Source organism: Balaenoptera acutorostrata, chromosome 13 (genome assembly GCF_949987535.1).
Source record: "Balaenoptera acutorostrata chromosome 13, mBalAcu1.1, whole genome shotgun sequence".
Classification (NCBI taxonomy): Eukaryota; Metazoa; Chordata; class Mammalia; order Artiodactyla; family Balaenopteridae; genus Balaenoptera; species Balaenoptera acutorostrata.
The window spans coordinates 26,548,623-26,564,843 of record NC_080076.1 but is presented as its reverse complement, the minus strand read 5'-3'; the positions used below and the strand labels follow the sequence as shown (position 1 = coordinate 26,564,843).

General features: G+C 49.6%; 1 protein-coding gene across 8 annotated transcripts in view; it reads right to left on the bottom strand.

Moving 5' to 3' along the window:
- Positions 1-16,221, bottom strand: part of ZBTB7C (zinc finger and BTB domain containing 7C) — a 376,550-nt gene that overhangs the window by 41,803 nt on the left and 318,526 nt on the right. For 3 of the 8 annotated variants that reach the window (XM_057527128.1, XM_057527130.1, XM_057527133.1), the window contains one exon: positions 7,917-7,963. The exons of the other annotated variants lie outside the window; for them this stretch is intronic. In XM_057527128.1, coding sequence (XP_057383111.1) covers positions 7,917-7,963 — 47 coding nt within the window. The remainder of the gene's footprint in view (positions 1-7,916; positions 7,964-16,221) is intronic. 8 annotated transcript variants of the gene reach the window in all.

Sequence of the window (16,221 nt, the reverse complement as noted above, 5' to 3'; positions counted from 1 at the left end):
ACCGGGCCCAGTCTGGCCATGGCAAACTGGTTTGGCTCAGAACTGGCCAGAGTGGACAGGAGACCTCGGGCAGTCGCACATCACAATTAAACTGGACTTGTCCGAGTTCATGTTCTCTCTTGTCCCCTCTAAGCAAGCAGACACTGTAATAATCTGCACACCACAGGGGGAGAAAGGTACCATTTTTTTTTAATCCAGGAAAAAAAAAACCACCCTAATTTAGGTCGCAGAGACATAAAGGGCTATTGGTTGGGAGCAGCAAATCAGCAGCAGACGGAGGCAGCTGACCAGAGCCAGGCCGAGCAGGGCTGCTGCCCCCGGGCCACCAGCCTGAGTCAGCCGGGTGGGGAGGGCAGGCGGTGATGGGCAAGGGGTGTTTATCTTTATTCTTGGGCCGGGGTGTGGGGTGCAGGAAACAATGGGAACAGAAGAGTCCTTGGGGCTGGGACAGGCGCAGTGTTGCACCAGAGAATTCAAACAAGCCCTGAATTGGAACAGGGAGAAGGCCTTTCCTCCCCTCTCCACCCCTGGCTCTCCTCCCCTCCCCACCCAACAAGACCTTGCAATTCCCTTTTTGCAGGGCTAAGTCTGGCTGTGGCTGGCCAGCTGGTCCCCGCCCCAGCTCTCCCACCCACTTTCGTTAAGAGCCAGGCCCTCCTGCTGCTGGCGTGGGTGGTTCTCCCCTGCCTGGCCTCCCTCTCTGCTCGGCACCCTGTCCCTGGATTGTGTTCCGTCCCCTCTCCTAGGTTTTCCCTTTTCTCTCTTCACTTGAATTCATCTCCTGTAGTTCCCAATGGAAATGTGAGCTCCTGGGATGAAGGCCCTGTCCCTGCCTCTTAGGGCCCCAGCTCAGCCTGCAGTGAGTAGCCTGGTGACACTGCCCCCTGGAATGCGAGCTCTCAGGAACAGGGACCTCCACTATCTTGGTGGCCCTCCAGCCCTCCAACATGGGCCTGGCTCAGGGGCGAGTGTCTGTCATATGAAAGGATGAGTACCGCTGGGCATCCAGAGACCCCCCCCCCCAGGAGAGCACAGGGGCTTAGAACATCCCAGCACCCTGTGTGGATAAGCACCCACTGAGGTGACATCCTTGTATAAAGAGGAGGGTTTGCATGATATCCTGAACTCAAGTAAAGATAGAACTTGCTCTGGGACACAGCGACCCGGTTTTCCCAGCCCCCCAAACCTCCCCGTGATAGAATGGAGAGAAGGTTGAGAACCTGCCCTCAAAGATGCTCTCTATGGCCCAACATAGAAAAAAGAATCAAAGCATCTCTTAGCAGGAGGATCTCAGAGCACTGCAGCCTGGGATGTAGAGCCAGGAAATGGCTCCGTCAAGGACACCTGCTCGTCAAAGGAATTGAGACCTTGGTCTCCTGCTGCCCAAAGTCCTTCCCATTCAGTGATGTTTTTGTGATGAGTCACATAGTTATTAACATACTGACACCATTTTTTTTTTTTAATTCTCAAATTTTCCTTGACCCTTTGACCCCTCTAGTTAATTAAACTCACATCTTTGCCAGCATCAAAATAGGTCATCTCTCAGAGTGCACAGAGAAGAGCGAGAAGAGAAAAAAGGTGTTTTACAATGTTCCCAGCATACAAGCCTCTGTGCTTTTTCCTCAAGCATTGTTTCTCCCACCCACAGTGCTACAGTTAAACAGCCCATTCAACAGAGTTTTGGTTTCTACCTTGTCATTCTCTCCCCGCTCAAATGCCCACCTGGTTCTATGGGTGACAAGGGACATAAAAGGGACCCTTGTATGGTCGCAGCTGCAGCTCCTTGCATTCTTGTCTGGGGTGGGGTGGCAATGTGGAAGGGCTTCTAGCCCAGTGCCTGGACAAGAAGACAGAAGCAAGATCGAAGTGGCAACAGCCAGCCCAGGAGAGGAGGCACGTGCTGGAACCTCCAGGGACTTGTTTGGGGCCCAGCGTTCCAGGAAGCCCAATAGTGGCCCTTCTTCACCTCCTGTGGGCTTGGCTGGGATCGGTTAAGATCATGCAGTTCCGAGTTGATTTATTCTACCTCCCACCTCCCCACTCCCAGGATGGGATCTGGGGGCTTCACCTGTAGCTTCTGGGAGAGTAAGAATCCCAGGCTTGCTTCCCCTTCTTCTGGGGGAGAGGCAGAGAAATCCCTTGGGCTTTTTCCCAGTGTCGGTTTTCTCCTCCCTGCATCTGAATGGGAGAGTGTTCAGGTTAAACAGAGGTGCCTGGAGCGACCCCACCTGCTTGGCTGGCTAATCCCCCAGCTCCTAAGCACGGGACCCCAGCTGTCCTCTGCAGACTAAGCACATAATCCTTCTACGTGTACTTAAGACAGTGCCTGACTCTAGAACTTGGTGCTAGGGGGATGTTTGCTCCCTCTCCCCTCCCTCCCCTCCTCCTACCTCCCCAGGGCAGGTTCAGGCAAATCCAGCAGATGCCCACTGAGCCCCTTCTATGCAACGGGCAGGCCCTGGGCTGGGTGCTGCAGGAATGGAAGGCAAGCATGTCGCGCTGCAGGAGGGCGGTGGGGGTCAGGACTCCACGGAATGAGCCGCTTCTGTGTCACAGGTACTTTGTGAGGTACTTTACTCCCATGACCCGATTTAACTTAATTTTCACAATTCTTCAATGTAACTATTAGTGTCCTAATTTTCTTACGAGGAGACTGAGGCTCCAAGAGTGAATGAAAGAACTGACAATCTAGTAGCTGCAATGGGTTCTTTATTTAAAAAAACCCACAAAACTCGGTACAGTTCAATGTGGTAAAGGCCCAGGAAAGAAAAGCAGAGAGTGCTTGGATGCCCAGAGGCAGGCAGGTGCGGGTGGGGATTTAGCCTGGGGGACGGGCCACCAGCAGTTTTTCTCTATCCAGGACACTAACGGCAAATGTTCCCTGCTTTACAAGCACCTCCAGCCGCTGAGAGCATTGTCTATGCTCAGGAAATACTGGTTGCCCGAGTGGCTGATTTCCCAAGCAGAGGAGACACAAGAACCCCAGGGGCAGGTGAGGGCTCTGGGCTTGGCAGGAGCCTAGTTCAAATTACTGATGGACTTGCGTCCTCACTGATCCACTGAGCCCTTGGGATGGGACTCCTACAATGTGATGATTCCACAGGGAATCCCCTGGACTTGCAGGTCAGAGCCAGGAGTCCCAAAATGCACTGCCTCACTGAGAACCCACAGGAGCCCAGGGGCACGCAGTGCCTACACCTCCTTTCCCCCGGCCCCCAGCCCTGACCACGCTCACTTTTTCCGTTAATCTAATTAAACCAAGGAGGAAGCTTCAACTAAGTACTAACCTGGCTTAGTACCTTTCCTTAGCATCCTACGTGTGTGTGTGTGTCTGAGAGCCTCTAATCAAGAGAGTCCCTTCTAGCAAAGGCAATGGGAACAGAATGGAAAGAAATTTATAATATATTATATAGGGGAAAAAAGTGAAAAAAATGTCCTCCTCTTTTGTTTTTTTCTTATTATAAAGGCTCATTCCTACAAATATTAGAAAATACAGAAGAAGGAAAGGAAGAAAATAAAAGTCACTGTTCATCCGGCTATTCGGGGTCCCCCTCATTCACACCTTCTGATATCTGTATTTTTATGCATACTGGTGTTTTAAAAATGGGAATATACACTATAAACTGCCTTGTAATCTGCTTTTTTTTCACTTAACAATATTCATACATTTTTTTCCACACTGTCCCCATTGTCTTTGCTAGAAAGGAGTTTAGCTGGTCTCTTGGTTACAGGCTGTCATATACACCCTGGGTGGTAAAGCCAGGTTAGTACTTTGTTGAAGTATCCCCTTTGATTTAATCTGACTAATTGAAAAACTGTTGGAGAGAAAAAAGAGAGAGCGGGGAGGAAAAAAAGAGAGTCTATAGATGCACACTGGCAGCTATCTTGAAAAACTTCGTTCCAGAACAAATGTTTGAAGAATTCTCCCTCCATCCTCCAGGATTCTAGCACCCATCTCCTCTGAGTGGGGAGGAACTCCTGGATGGTGAGTGGGGGGATGCAAGTCCTTGTCTCCCTAGGACTCCCTGAGATCTGCGTCCTGCTCACCAGGGACCCACTGCTGAAGGCTGTGTTCCCAAAACTTATAATTAAAGGAGAAACTGATAATTAGCCAGTCAATTGAGACAAAGTAGATGGTCACACTTCGGGCCCACCTGGAGGTAAATGTTTTGGACCTGAACTACTTAGTGTGGCTGAATTAACCAGGTACCCGTCAGGCCTGCCCACCTGCAGAGGGCTATCCTCCCACAGCTGAGCATGGTGCGAACAAATCCAAAGTCAAAAGTCACAAAAGTTCCAAAAGTGCTTTGGAGCATCCCAGAGCCCTCTTGGGCACGTGCCCATGAGCATTTCAGGGCAGAAAATCTGTTCCCCATTCCCTGCTCTTAATGGGGGTGACAATTAGCAGAATGAGATGGGTGGTACTTGAAAACATCCTATTGGTGACTCTGATATGGCGTGCCCCTAATCCGCTTCAAACCTCCTTCCTCTTATTGAGGGTCCCTGCAATAAACACACAAAACTGGCGAATGAGAAAGGGTGTGTGGGGCACACCCACAGACCCAGCAAACCCGAGCCTAGTACAGGGCATGGCATGGAGTAGCTGCTTAAGATGAGTTGTTGAGTGAATGAACGAACGAGCAGAGAAGTGGGGTGAGAAAGTACAGTCAGGGCATATGTACAGGATACCGAAGAGTTCAGCTGCTTTCAGCAACAGAGGCATGTGTGAAAGTGGTGGGAGGTGAGCTGCTGAAGTTACAAGTGCTAACTGTGGCAGCAATGACCATGTTTACTGAGCACCTATAAGTGCCCAGGCACTAGGTCACACCGTGTCCTCCATCCTCACTGACGGAGTTGGATCTTACCATCACCATCTCCCAGCAGGCAGGACCAGCACTCAGGCCCTGCTTGATGCCCTGCTGCCTCCCCTGGTGCTGAAGTAAGAGGTTGGGTAGGACTCATCATCAGGCTCTTTCCATCCCCTACCTTCCCCAGCTCACATGGCAGACCCAGCCTGAACTTAAGCTGCATCCACCCAGAATCAGAGCAGGCCAGGGCCCATCTGGGAGGGCCTGGGAACCAGGCAGCCAAGCATCTGTTGTTTGAAGGAGCAAGCTGCCCACCAAATGTGACTCTTCCTAAGGCAGATGGAGCTGAAGGTCACAAGCTGGACCCTCAAATGGTTCCCTCAGGCTTGGAGGTGATGGGAGATTTGGGTGCAGCTGGATTTTGTTGCTAAGATGGTCCTCTAGTGCATCTCCCAAGATTCCAATATCCCTTCTCATCTGTTTATTCATTCACTTAACAAATAATTATTGAGTACCTATAATGTACCAGGTTCTGCACTAGGAAAGGAATCCTAAAGGGAGAGTGCATTCTAAAGGGCCTGTGTCTCTAACATCTCTGAGATGGGAACACAGGCCCCCGGGGCCTATGCTACAGGTGCCAGCACAAAGGTGGGAAAGTGTGTCTTCCCGCCTCTGCAGAGAACATAGTGCGGGCCCCTAGTGGTGTTCCCTCCGGGTGGGCAGGGCCCCCTCGACCTTGGGTCTGTACCCTGGCCCACACTCCACAGGCGGCAGCAGGCCGGCCATGCAGGATCAGTGCAGCAGGCCCCAGCATGAGGACAGCAAGTTGGCAGGTGCACAGAGCAGGAGTCATGAGACACCCTGGGCACACGGAGGATTGTGGTGAATGCAGCCCCAGACTCACTGAAAGCTCAGCTATAGGAAACCCAGAGTGGCAGAAAGAGCCAGAGGAATACTATTGTTTATTACTTCCACTGCGACCCTAGTTTATACCCAGGGAGTATGGCATAGGAGACACAGGCTGTACTTATGCTATGGTTATTAGGAATTATAGAGGGTTTTTTTTTGCGAATTGAGTTTAAAGTCACATAACAGAAAACTAACCATTTTAAAGTAAACAATTCAGTGGCATTTGTACGTTTGCAATATTGTGCAGCTGACACCTCTATCTAGTTCTCAAATACATTCCTCCTCCTAAAAGGAGACCCCATAGCCATTTAGCAGTTACTCCCACCTGCCCCTCCCCCAGATCCTGGCAACAACCAATCCACCTTCGGTCTCTATGTATTTACTCATTCTGGATATTTCATGTAACTGGGATCATATAATATGTGACCTGCTCTGTCTGGCTTCTTTCACTTGGCATAATGTTTCCATGGTTCGTCTGACTTGCAGCATGCACTAGCACTTCACTCCTTTTGATGGCTGAATAATACTCTGTTGTATGGCTCTGCCACAATTTGTTTATTCATTTATCTGTGGATGGACTTTTGCATTGTTTCAGCCTTTTGGCTATTGTGAATAGTGCTATATGAACATATGTGTTCGTTCAACAAGAATTTGAGTCTGTTTTCATTTCTTTTGGGTCTTCTCCCAGGAGTGGAATTGCTAAGGGAATGAGAGTTTTTAGAGCTGGGATGAACTTAAAGGTCAGTTATTCCAATTTTATAGATTGGGAAACTGATACCTGAGGAGATTATCTGCCCTGCTGGGGGTCACATATGTGTCAGGATGTGGGGCGTGGCCAGAAGCCAAGTCAAAGGCTCTTCTAAGTTCACCACATCTAAGTGAAGACTCATTGCCTGTTGTGTGGGTTCCATGTTGTGGAGGTTCCGTGGTGTCCAGCACAGAGCCTCTTGCACGTGATAGGCACCAAATATTTGTGGAGTGAACGAATGAAAACAAACATCTACACCCAGTTTTTTAAAGCATTACCCACTCCGAAAAGGGAAGTGCCCATTATCCCATCTTGGAGGTTCAAAGCATCTTGGGGAACAATTCTACAAGGGTCAGAATAAATGTGCCCATCGAGGAGATAAACTCCACCAGAGTGGGACCGGGGGGTTGCCTGTCACTCCACTTCCTAACCTTTTCCTCCCTGACTGGTTCAACTTCTCCTCAGTACCTCCCAGAGTAGGGTGGGTGAAGCTGGCTGGGCCTTACTGAACCACAGTGGCCCAAGGAGAAGGCAGCCGGCCCACCCCTTGGCCAGAGACTCTCAGGGCCCATATGCATGATGGAATGCCCTCACTCTGGGAGAAGGCAATGGGCTCGAGCCTGTCTGATAGGCCAGCTGTACCATTGGGTTCTCATGGTACCAAGCGGTTCTATTTTGTGGGGCATGATACAGCCCCCAGGACTTCCGCTTGTGATCTGTGGTTCTACTTCCAAGGAGACCGAGCAAAGGCACCTCTGCCAGCAAAAAAGCCTGGTCTGCGGGCCAGTGGATGAATGCCCAGGTGTTATGGGGCACGGACAAGCTCCTTCCTCACCTTTCCACCTCCTCCACCATCTGCAGGACCATGGAAACTTCTGTCAGCCACACAGTGAGGCTATCCTAATGACACAACTGTTCCTCCAGAAACAGGGAGCTGTCACCACACAGGTGCAAAGCCCACTGATATTCTAATAGTTTCTCTGGAACCCACGTGGTGTTGAGGCGACATCTCAATGTCTCCATCGGCTGCGAGGTGATAGCCTCGGATCAGATCAGCCCTGCATGGAGTACAAGGGCTTCTGCGCCAGTGTGCTATCAACCTGAACACTTCAGGCACCTCGGGGGACAGTGTCCTGAGTCCTGTGCCCAACAGCTCTAGTCTTGAACAGGCACAGATGTGTGACTCTCAGGTGCCTGAGTGTCCATTGAAGTCATCGGTGCTGCCGGTAAATGACAGTGCAGCCGGGGATTTACCTTGTCCTTCCGTGGAGGACACTTCTTTATAGTCCTCTGTAGACCCCAGTGACAGTCCGTACGCTTCAGGTGTTGATGTGCATGAGTAAGTGAAGGGAGCCACAAACAGGACTCAAATTAATGCACGGGAAAGGAAGGAGCAAGGGCTTGAAATTCACAATTCCCAGGTATCGTTCCACCCCCCATTCTATCCCTACCTGGCCTTGGCAAGTCCTTTTACCTCTGCAGCACTCAGTTTCTGCATCTGTAAAGGAAGGAAAGGCCTCTGTACCATCCCTTCAAGCTCTGAAGTAATCTCTGTACATGGGCACACGTGTATGTCACATTGGAGATGTGACAGCAGGCTGTGGCTGACATGGCATCGTGGGACGTGGATTGAGCTGTCCCGACACACAAGCTGCCGTGGGCTCTGCCAGTCGCTGTCTTGGCTGCACACAGCGAGGTGTGTGGGAGCCATCAGAATCCACAGAGCCCGCGTTCCTCCCACCATCCTCCTTTGCCTCAGCCACTCCAGGGAGCGTGGGCGAGCCCAAGGGCTCCTTCCTGCCTCTTCCCCAATTTGGAATTTGTGCATTCTTTTATGCACTCATCCTCTGTTTAGCCTCTCATCAAGCATTATTGCACTCTTCCTGGGAGCCAGACCCTGGGCGGATGTACAGCTGTCCCTGGGGGAGACACAGCTGAGAAGGCCAGGCAGCCTCATGCGCACATAAACACGCTCTCTCGAGGGTAATATTTGAGGATAAAGATGTGTACCGGGAACAGTGGGGCAGCAGAAGGGAGGCGTCAAGCCTGCTGGGTGAGGCTGAAAGGAGGACTGAAACCTCCTTAGAGGAAGTGGCCCTTGAACTAGCCCCTGGGGGAACAGAGAGGACCAAAGCCCAGCGGCCCCGAGCAACTGGCTAAAGACCTGAACTGCAGGTAAGAAACTACAGGCCCCCTGCACCCCCATCTCCCAGCCCAGTTCCAGGCAGCCTCCCACCTCCCTGGTCCACTGTGACCCTCCCCTTCCAGTCTCTACAGATCCACAGCCTGATGCCCACAATCAGCATTTCATCACCTCTGATGCTGATGGTTTGCCCTCGGAGACAAAACCCTACAAGATCCTGGGCCTCATCTCGTATTCCTGATTTCTCCAGTGCCTTCCAGAATCAGGGGTGGGCATGGGGCACGTGCCCCCAAATGATTCAGGGTTCACCTATTCATCACAGTGACACAGCTGCCAGGCAAACGGTGCCCCAGGCGGCTGTCCTTCCTACAGCAGGTGGCCCTTCCATACACGAGCACACAGAATGTCAATAGGGGCAGCTGAATTCCAGTTTCCCCCAAGAACTAGCCCTCTCCAGAGATATCATAGAGTGTCTCATTTTACTTAGGGTAAATCCCTTGAAATGCATGAACAACAAAAACTAAAATTAACGTTCTTCTTGACACAAATATTCAAGACGGGGAGTAGAAACCTCTCCTGCAATGAAAATGAGACCTCAGGGGGACAGCTCTCAACTCCAAGCCAACTAAAAAGTCACACTTCTGCTGATGCTTGACGTGGCCCCCCGTCCTGTGACTGGTCCCACAAACACACAGCACAGGGGCATCCGTCTGCACTTCTAACGCAGGTTTTCTGACTGTCAGCACCTCTGGAACTGTCCACGTCATGACCAAAAAGTCTGACGTAGCCTCTGAAAGGGAGGCAGTTCTGTGGCAGTTTTAAAGGCTGTGATTTGGCTCATTCGAAGGGATTTCTTTCCAACACCACCATCAGGGTCCTTCTCCCTCTCAGTCCCTCTCCTCAGATCTCAGCGTACTGCCTGCAAATCGACAAGTGTCCATAATCAGGTTCAGCTGAGCAAAATGTTTTAACTCCTACTATGTGCCGAAGACTCTGCCTGAACTTTCCAACATGGAAGCCACCAGCCCATGTGGCTACCGAGCACGTGAAATTCGGCTAGTCAGATGAAGATGAGCCGTGGGGGTAAACTATACACCGGGTTTTGAAGACTTAGTATAAAACAAAGCTAGAGAATAAATTACAAATAATTTTTATACGAATTACATGTTGAAGTGATAATATTTTGGATACATTGGGTTAAATAAAATATGTCACCAAGATTAATGTCACCTATTTCTTCTTTTTTTAATGTGACGACTAGGAAAATTTTAAAGTGAATATGTGGCTTGCATGATATTTCTGTAGGACAGTGATGGTCTGTATACTAGAGAAGAAAAGCATCACAATGGTTTGGGGCTCTGGGGCATTCTGAGTGAGTTGAAATTAAAACAGTCTCCATAAGGCATTTGTTTTCTACATTATTATTTGCTAGCCGCTTGTACCACCTGCTTGGAGAAGATTCCAACACACTGAGCCTTTTAGCAGGGCAACAGAGTATGAGATGTTTGGGGCAAGAGGTGGGATCTGACCCATCATTATTCTCTGCAGGTGAGACTACAGGTAAAACTCTTTCACAGTGATCTCCAGGTGTGATCAAATTGTTAGGCAGGTTGGAATTTTCTCAACCTACCTGCGTTGCTAGCAATCATGTTCATGATCTGTAGGGACCCAAGATGGAAGGAGCTGTCACTCAGGCCCTCAGCAGAGGACCAGCAATCTCAAAAAAATGCTGGAATCTGGCTAAGAAAGGAGGAGACGTGTGCAAACAGTCTCAGTTCCTCACCTCCCTTCTGGGATGTTTGCTTGTGGAGAGGTATTAGTTAGGGGAGTTCCATGACCAGATATGTGGAAAGAAAGAAGAAGTATAGACAGGCAGCATACTCTGTGTCCCTTCCATGGGCTGGGCATGGGTTTTATGTAATCTCACTATCCTCACCACAACCCTGCTGGGTGGGTATAGGCCCATTTTATAGATGAGAAAACTGACGCTCAGAAGGTTGACTCACCCAGGTACTAATGCAGGTTGCTTCTGACTGCCCCCCACAGAAATGATTTGATGCATAAAACTGCTGGGGGATTAGGCCTGGCCTAGAAATCAGGCCACATGTCCTGGATTCAGATTTCAGGAGTTGGGTGATCTTGGACAAGTGGCTTTCTCTCCCTGAACCTCAATTTTCTTGGAATAAAAAAAAAAAGTAAGTATTGGTGGACAAAACCAGTGTTTCTTTAACTTTTTGCAACTATAACCGATTATGACATTTTTTTTCCATGTCCAGGATCTAAATCTATGTGTGTGTAAAACTGAAAGAAAAGTTTGATTGAACAATATTTACTTTATTCTGTAACATCTTATGGAAAAACCTGAAAGAACTTTTCAGCCAACCCAATACATATGATGCATGTTAACATTTTCTAATCTATTCTATTTATATATATATATGTGTGTATATATATATATATATATATATATATATATATATACACACATATATATATATATTTAAGCTGGTGGATTGCAACCCACTAGACTGATCATATGACCCATGATAAGCTGCCACCTACAGTTTGAAAAACAGTGCTCCAAATGATTGATTTCCAAGCTTGTCTCCAGAACTAACATCCTGAGGGTCTGTAAGCACCTCGGTCTCCGATCAGCTCTCCCCCTGCCCCTCGCGCTCCACCCACCCCGCCCCTCTTCACACAGACGAGGCCCAGAGAACTTAACATATTTCTCACTGGAATCAGAGAGCTGACGAGAGGAGCTGTAAGAACACTGCCTCCGACCCATCAAGAGGTCCCCGTCCGTGCAGGCTGTTTGCTGGGACATGGAAATCTCTCTATTATAACAGAATGCTTCTCTGTAATAGAATTTGTTATAATGGGGCTTTACCATTCAATCTAGCAGCAAAATACATTTCAGAGTCCTGGAAAAGATGAACCTGAAGTCCCCCTGATTGTAAACAGTGCCCGTGTAAGGAAACCCCATTGCCCCTTTTGATTACAAGGTTATAAAGAGCCTTATTTTGGCAACCCCTATCAGGAGCTTATTTTCCCTCCTAGCTCGTCTCTGAAGAAATGATGGCCTCATCCTAGGGTGAGGGGCCGGGTGTGCTCTAATCCCATGCGGTGAATGCGGGGAATCATGACATTCAGACACAGCCGAGATGTCTGCCAGGGTTGTTACAAAGAAAGCCTCACCCCTCCCCGACTTCCTGCTAGTGCCTGTGCAAGGTCTCTACACCAGGGTGTTCCTGAAGCTTCCGTGGGCACGAGGCCTCCTCTGCATCCAGGTTCCTTGTCTATGACCCCTGGGTGGATGTCCTGGTGTGCTCAAGTGTGGCACTGAGAAGGCAAGCAGGGGGCATGTGGCCCCTGCCTCAGAGCAGCTAAGGAGGTGAATGGCGCTGGGGGCAGGCCCAGCTTCCAGAAGGCAAAAGGAGGGCCTGGCAGCCAGGAGCAGAGGTCAGGGGCAAACAAGGCATGAGGCGCTGCCACAACAGGCCACTCCTCCCCACGCTGGGCCTTTCAGTGACCCTCCACGTTGCCTTGAGTGGGCATATGCCTGTGTTTCACTTCACAGTTTCTTTTATTTCACTTGTCATGTTAGGAGCTGTTCTATCTTCAGAGTTGGCTTAACTCCTAGGAGTGGTGGCAGGTGGCTCCTGGGGTCCCAGCCAGCCTTCCCTCAGTGCTCCTGCGCCCCTCCGGGCTGACTCCGCTGGGGCCAGCACATCTGCACTTCCCTGAGGTAGTCAACAAACACCTGGAGACCACAGTGGGCCATGAGCCATGCACAGGGGAATTGCTCAGGCCCCACCAACACTACGCCCAGGCCCAGGCCTCACGGCTCGTGCTTACACAGTTTCAGAGCCAGCGTGGGCAAGACGGGCTTCCAGAACTCTCTTGGCCAGAGCTGAGCCCTCCCACACCCTTCTCAGGCTCCTCAGGTCCTGCATCAGAACCTGGGAAGTCTGCAGTTTTCAGCACCTGGCAGGACATGGGCAGAAGTTGAGGCTGCTTGTGTGGGTTCAGGAAGGGCCTCTGTCACCCTAACCCCTTTCCTACTGTCCCGCCAAGCCTCCTCGGCTGGCTGATGCCCATAATTCCACAACCAAATTCCTCTGGGGCAAGACAAACCTGGACTTTAGCCCATGTTAAAATGCCCATATCTGGGAGTGGCGTCTTTAGAATCTTACCAGCCACTTACATCTTAGAATGAATGAGTTCATGCAAAGCAACTCAGCTGAACTAAAGGGCTTACCTGTGTCTGGGCCTTTGCTGGGCCTTCTGGTGGAAGAAAAGGCAAGAAGACATAGTCCTGTTGTCAAGGGGCTGTGGTCTAGTTCACAGGCTCCTGACAGCAGGCTTTGAGGGAGAGCTGGGAGTGTGCTGGGGAAAGGAGGCGGAGGAGTGGGGAGGGAAGGGACCCATTTTCCCACCAAGTATGTTTAGCCTTGTGATGCCTGCCCGGGGGGCTCACTACCTACCCCTCCCCCAAGAGAATTTTCCCCAGCAAAGAAGTTCGTCACAGGCAAATGTTAGACACAAATTTGTACTTCCTGAACAAACATGAACTGACAAGGAGTAGAAGATGTAAAAACACAGCCCCTAGACCAGGATTAGGATTCCTGCTCTGAGATCTAATAGCTGTGACTCTAAGTGACTTAACCTCTCTGCGCCTCAGTTTTCTCATCTGTCAAGTGGAGAGAATAATAATAATACCTACCTCCTAGGGTTATTGTGAGGATCAAAAGAGTTCATAAAGTGCTCAATAAACATTAGCTATTAATAGTATACAAGAGTAAATCTCTTCAGGGGAAACCGAATGTTGACTGCTTAGAACTGGACCTCAGGCTCACTGCAAGGGGTGGGGGTCTGGACAGACTCTGGGACCCTTTATGAATGTCTGGGATCTTCAGAGACGCCTTCCTGCCCTGGCCAGTGGCCCTGCTTTGTCCAGTGGCAGGTGCAGTGACTCTGGCCCTGTTGGGAGGTATCTGAAGGGCTCCGGCTCCTTCTCCAAGCACTTCTCCAGATCCCTACTGCTGCCCTGACCGTGCCTGGCTCATCTCAGCCAGCGGTCATTTGAGGCCAGGGAACCCCTGGTTATCCCAGGGGCAGCGTGGGCAGCAGGATCCCCTCTTTGCTCTCCCTGCGCTAGTCTACTCTGAACACTGCTGGCTGACTCATTTAGGAGAACAACCTGGATCATGTCTTTCCCTTGCTCACTCATCTTCGTTGGGTGATTAGTACTTAGTGCTAAGTACTTGGTACTTAGTACTTCACCCTTGGTAAGGAGGACAATTCCTTAACCTGGCATTCACATTGCCTCCACCTTCTTCGTGGGCTTTTCTTTTTCTTGCTGCTGTTCGTACATAATAATCACAGTGAGCACTCATCGAGCTCTTAGTTTGTGCCTTAAACTGCTCCAAGGACTCCACGTGTATTATCTCATTTACTCATCATAACAACCTCCTGAGGTAGATACGATTCTTAGCCTCATTTTATAATAGGATATTGAGGCACACAGAGGTTAAGAAACATACTCAAGGCAACCCCACTAATTGATGGTGGAGCTGGGACTGAATCCTGGAAGCCAGGCTGCAGAGGGCCACCCCAGCCTTCTTTCAGTCTGGATCGCTTTCTGTTCCCCCAAAACGCCGGGCAGGTCCGGCTGCTCACGTCAGTTCTCTCACTGCCTGGAGTGCTCTCCCACTCTCGTCACCTCCAGACTCCCATCTTGCCCACAATGGAGCCCACGCAACAGGGTTCACGTGGAACCAGGGAAGAGTGCCCTACTGGTCAGGCAGGAATCAACTTTCCCTCTTTGCCACTTGGAGACGTGTGTGAACATCCTTTTACCTGCCTCATTGGATCCTGAGGGCCTGTCTGTGCACCTTTGATCTTTCTGCAGCAGCCCGGGCAGGATCAGGACCGTCAGTTAAATGAGTGAATACGTGATGTGCAACAGGTTTTAAACTTTGCAGACACTCTAACACTTCCCATCTTATTTAATACTCATGACTTTGTGTTGGGGTGGATATTGTTATCCCCACTGTGCAAATGATAATAATAAGTACCACTTGTTACATACTGTGCTAAAGGGTTAATATATATTTTCTCAATAACTCCTTCCAGCTATTCTGAGAAGTAACTATAACGATCCCCATTTTCCAGATGAGAACACTGAGGTCAGAAATGCTCAGTGACCTTCCAGGATCATGCTTGGAGCCAACCCTGAGTCTCCCAGTGCTGACTTATACTCCTTTTCAGGATAAACTTGCATTTTAAATAGGCTATGTTCTCATTCTTGTTACTCTCCCATTTCTCCAATTTGATTCAAAGTGATCAGACCTGTAAGACCCCTCTGAAAGCTGGGCTGAGGGACCCGCCACCTCATCCCCATCCCCGGCTCCTGGGAGCTGCTTAGTGACTGCTGCTTGGTGCTGGCTGATACAGGACCAGTGACTGACAGAGCCCAAAGGGCTCCAGATTTGTCTTACTTCTTAGTGCCCTGCTTTTGCCGTTTTTCCCTATTCTACTTCATTCTTTTCTTTCTATTCTTTAAAGCTACCATTTACTTTTCAAAAAGCCTAAAAGCAGTAATTACATAAATATGTAAATAAATCCTCCTCATCAAGGCTGTACTCTGATCATCCACCTTAAATCAAACGAAACCCAGGCCATGCATAGGCTACAGTGCTAAATAGGGTTAAGGAAGAGAGAAGTGGTAGAAACAGCCTTAAGTTAGCCCGACAGGAGCTCACAGAATGGACACATTGCTCTGAGGCTGGGCTGTTAGAGAAACTGGCCTTGAAGGATGGACAACATTTAGGGATGCATAAGTTTTAGGCAGAGAAGGGGCTGGGCAGATGGTCTATTAAAAACAAAACAAAACAAAACAAAAAAAACCCCCAAAACCTGTAAAAACAAAGGAACAAAGAAATGAATACCGAAGATGTGTTCAGTGTATCAAGTGGTTTCATTTTGGTTGGTGTGATGGATGGATAGAAGGAAACGGCAGGTGTGGACTTGGCAGTGGGCAGGTGGTCAAATTATGGAGATTCTTCAATGCCAGCCTAAGGAATTTGACCTTAATGTGATAAGCAGTGGGGAGCCACTGAAGATATTTGGATGCAAGAGCAATGGGTTGAAAACACAGTTCACTCGGTGGTGGTGTGCAAGCAAAGTTCCCTGGGTCTGGTTTACTAATCACAGAGGGAAGAAAGTGCTTGGGAAAAGTGCTCAGAGCCTGCATTTCTAATCAGCTTCCAGGTGAGGCCCACACTGCTGGTTCAAGGGCCACACATGCAGTAGCAATGTGAGAAAGTTTTGTCCTAAACCTAGATAGTTGTTTTCCACCCTTCAAAGCTTTGAAAAAATACTTCTACCTGGCTCCTCCAGCCTAATTAATCAGACTCGGGGGTGGAGCCAGGCCTGGGTAGAGTTTAAAACTCTCCAGGTGCGTCTAGTGAGCGGGCAGGGTTGAGACTCGCCATCCCTAACTCCGGAGGTGAGCGTTCTTCTCTTCCCAGGTCCACCAAGGGTAGTTCCGTGATTCAGAACTCGGCACAGGCAGTGGGAGCATGGCCAGTAAGCAGAGCCGTGAGGTG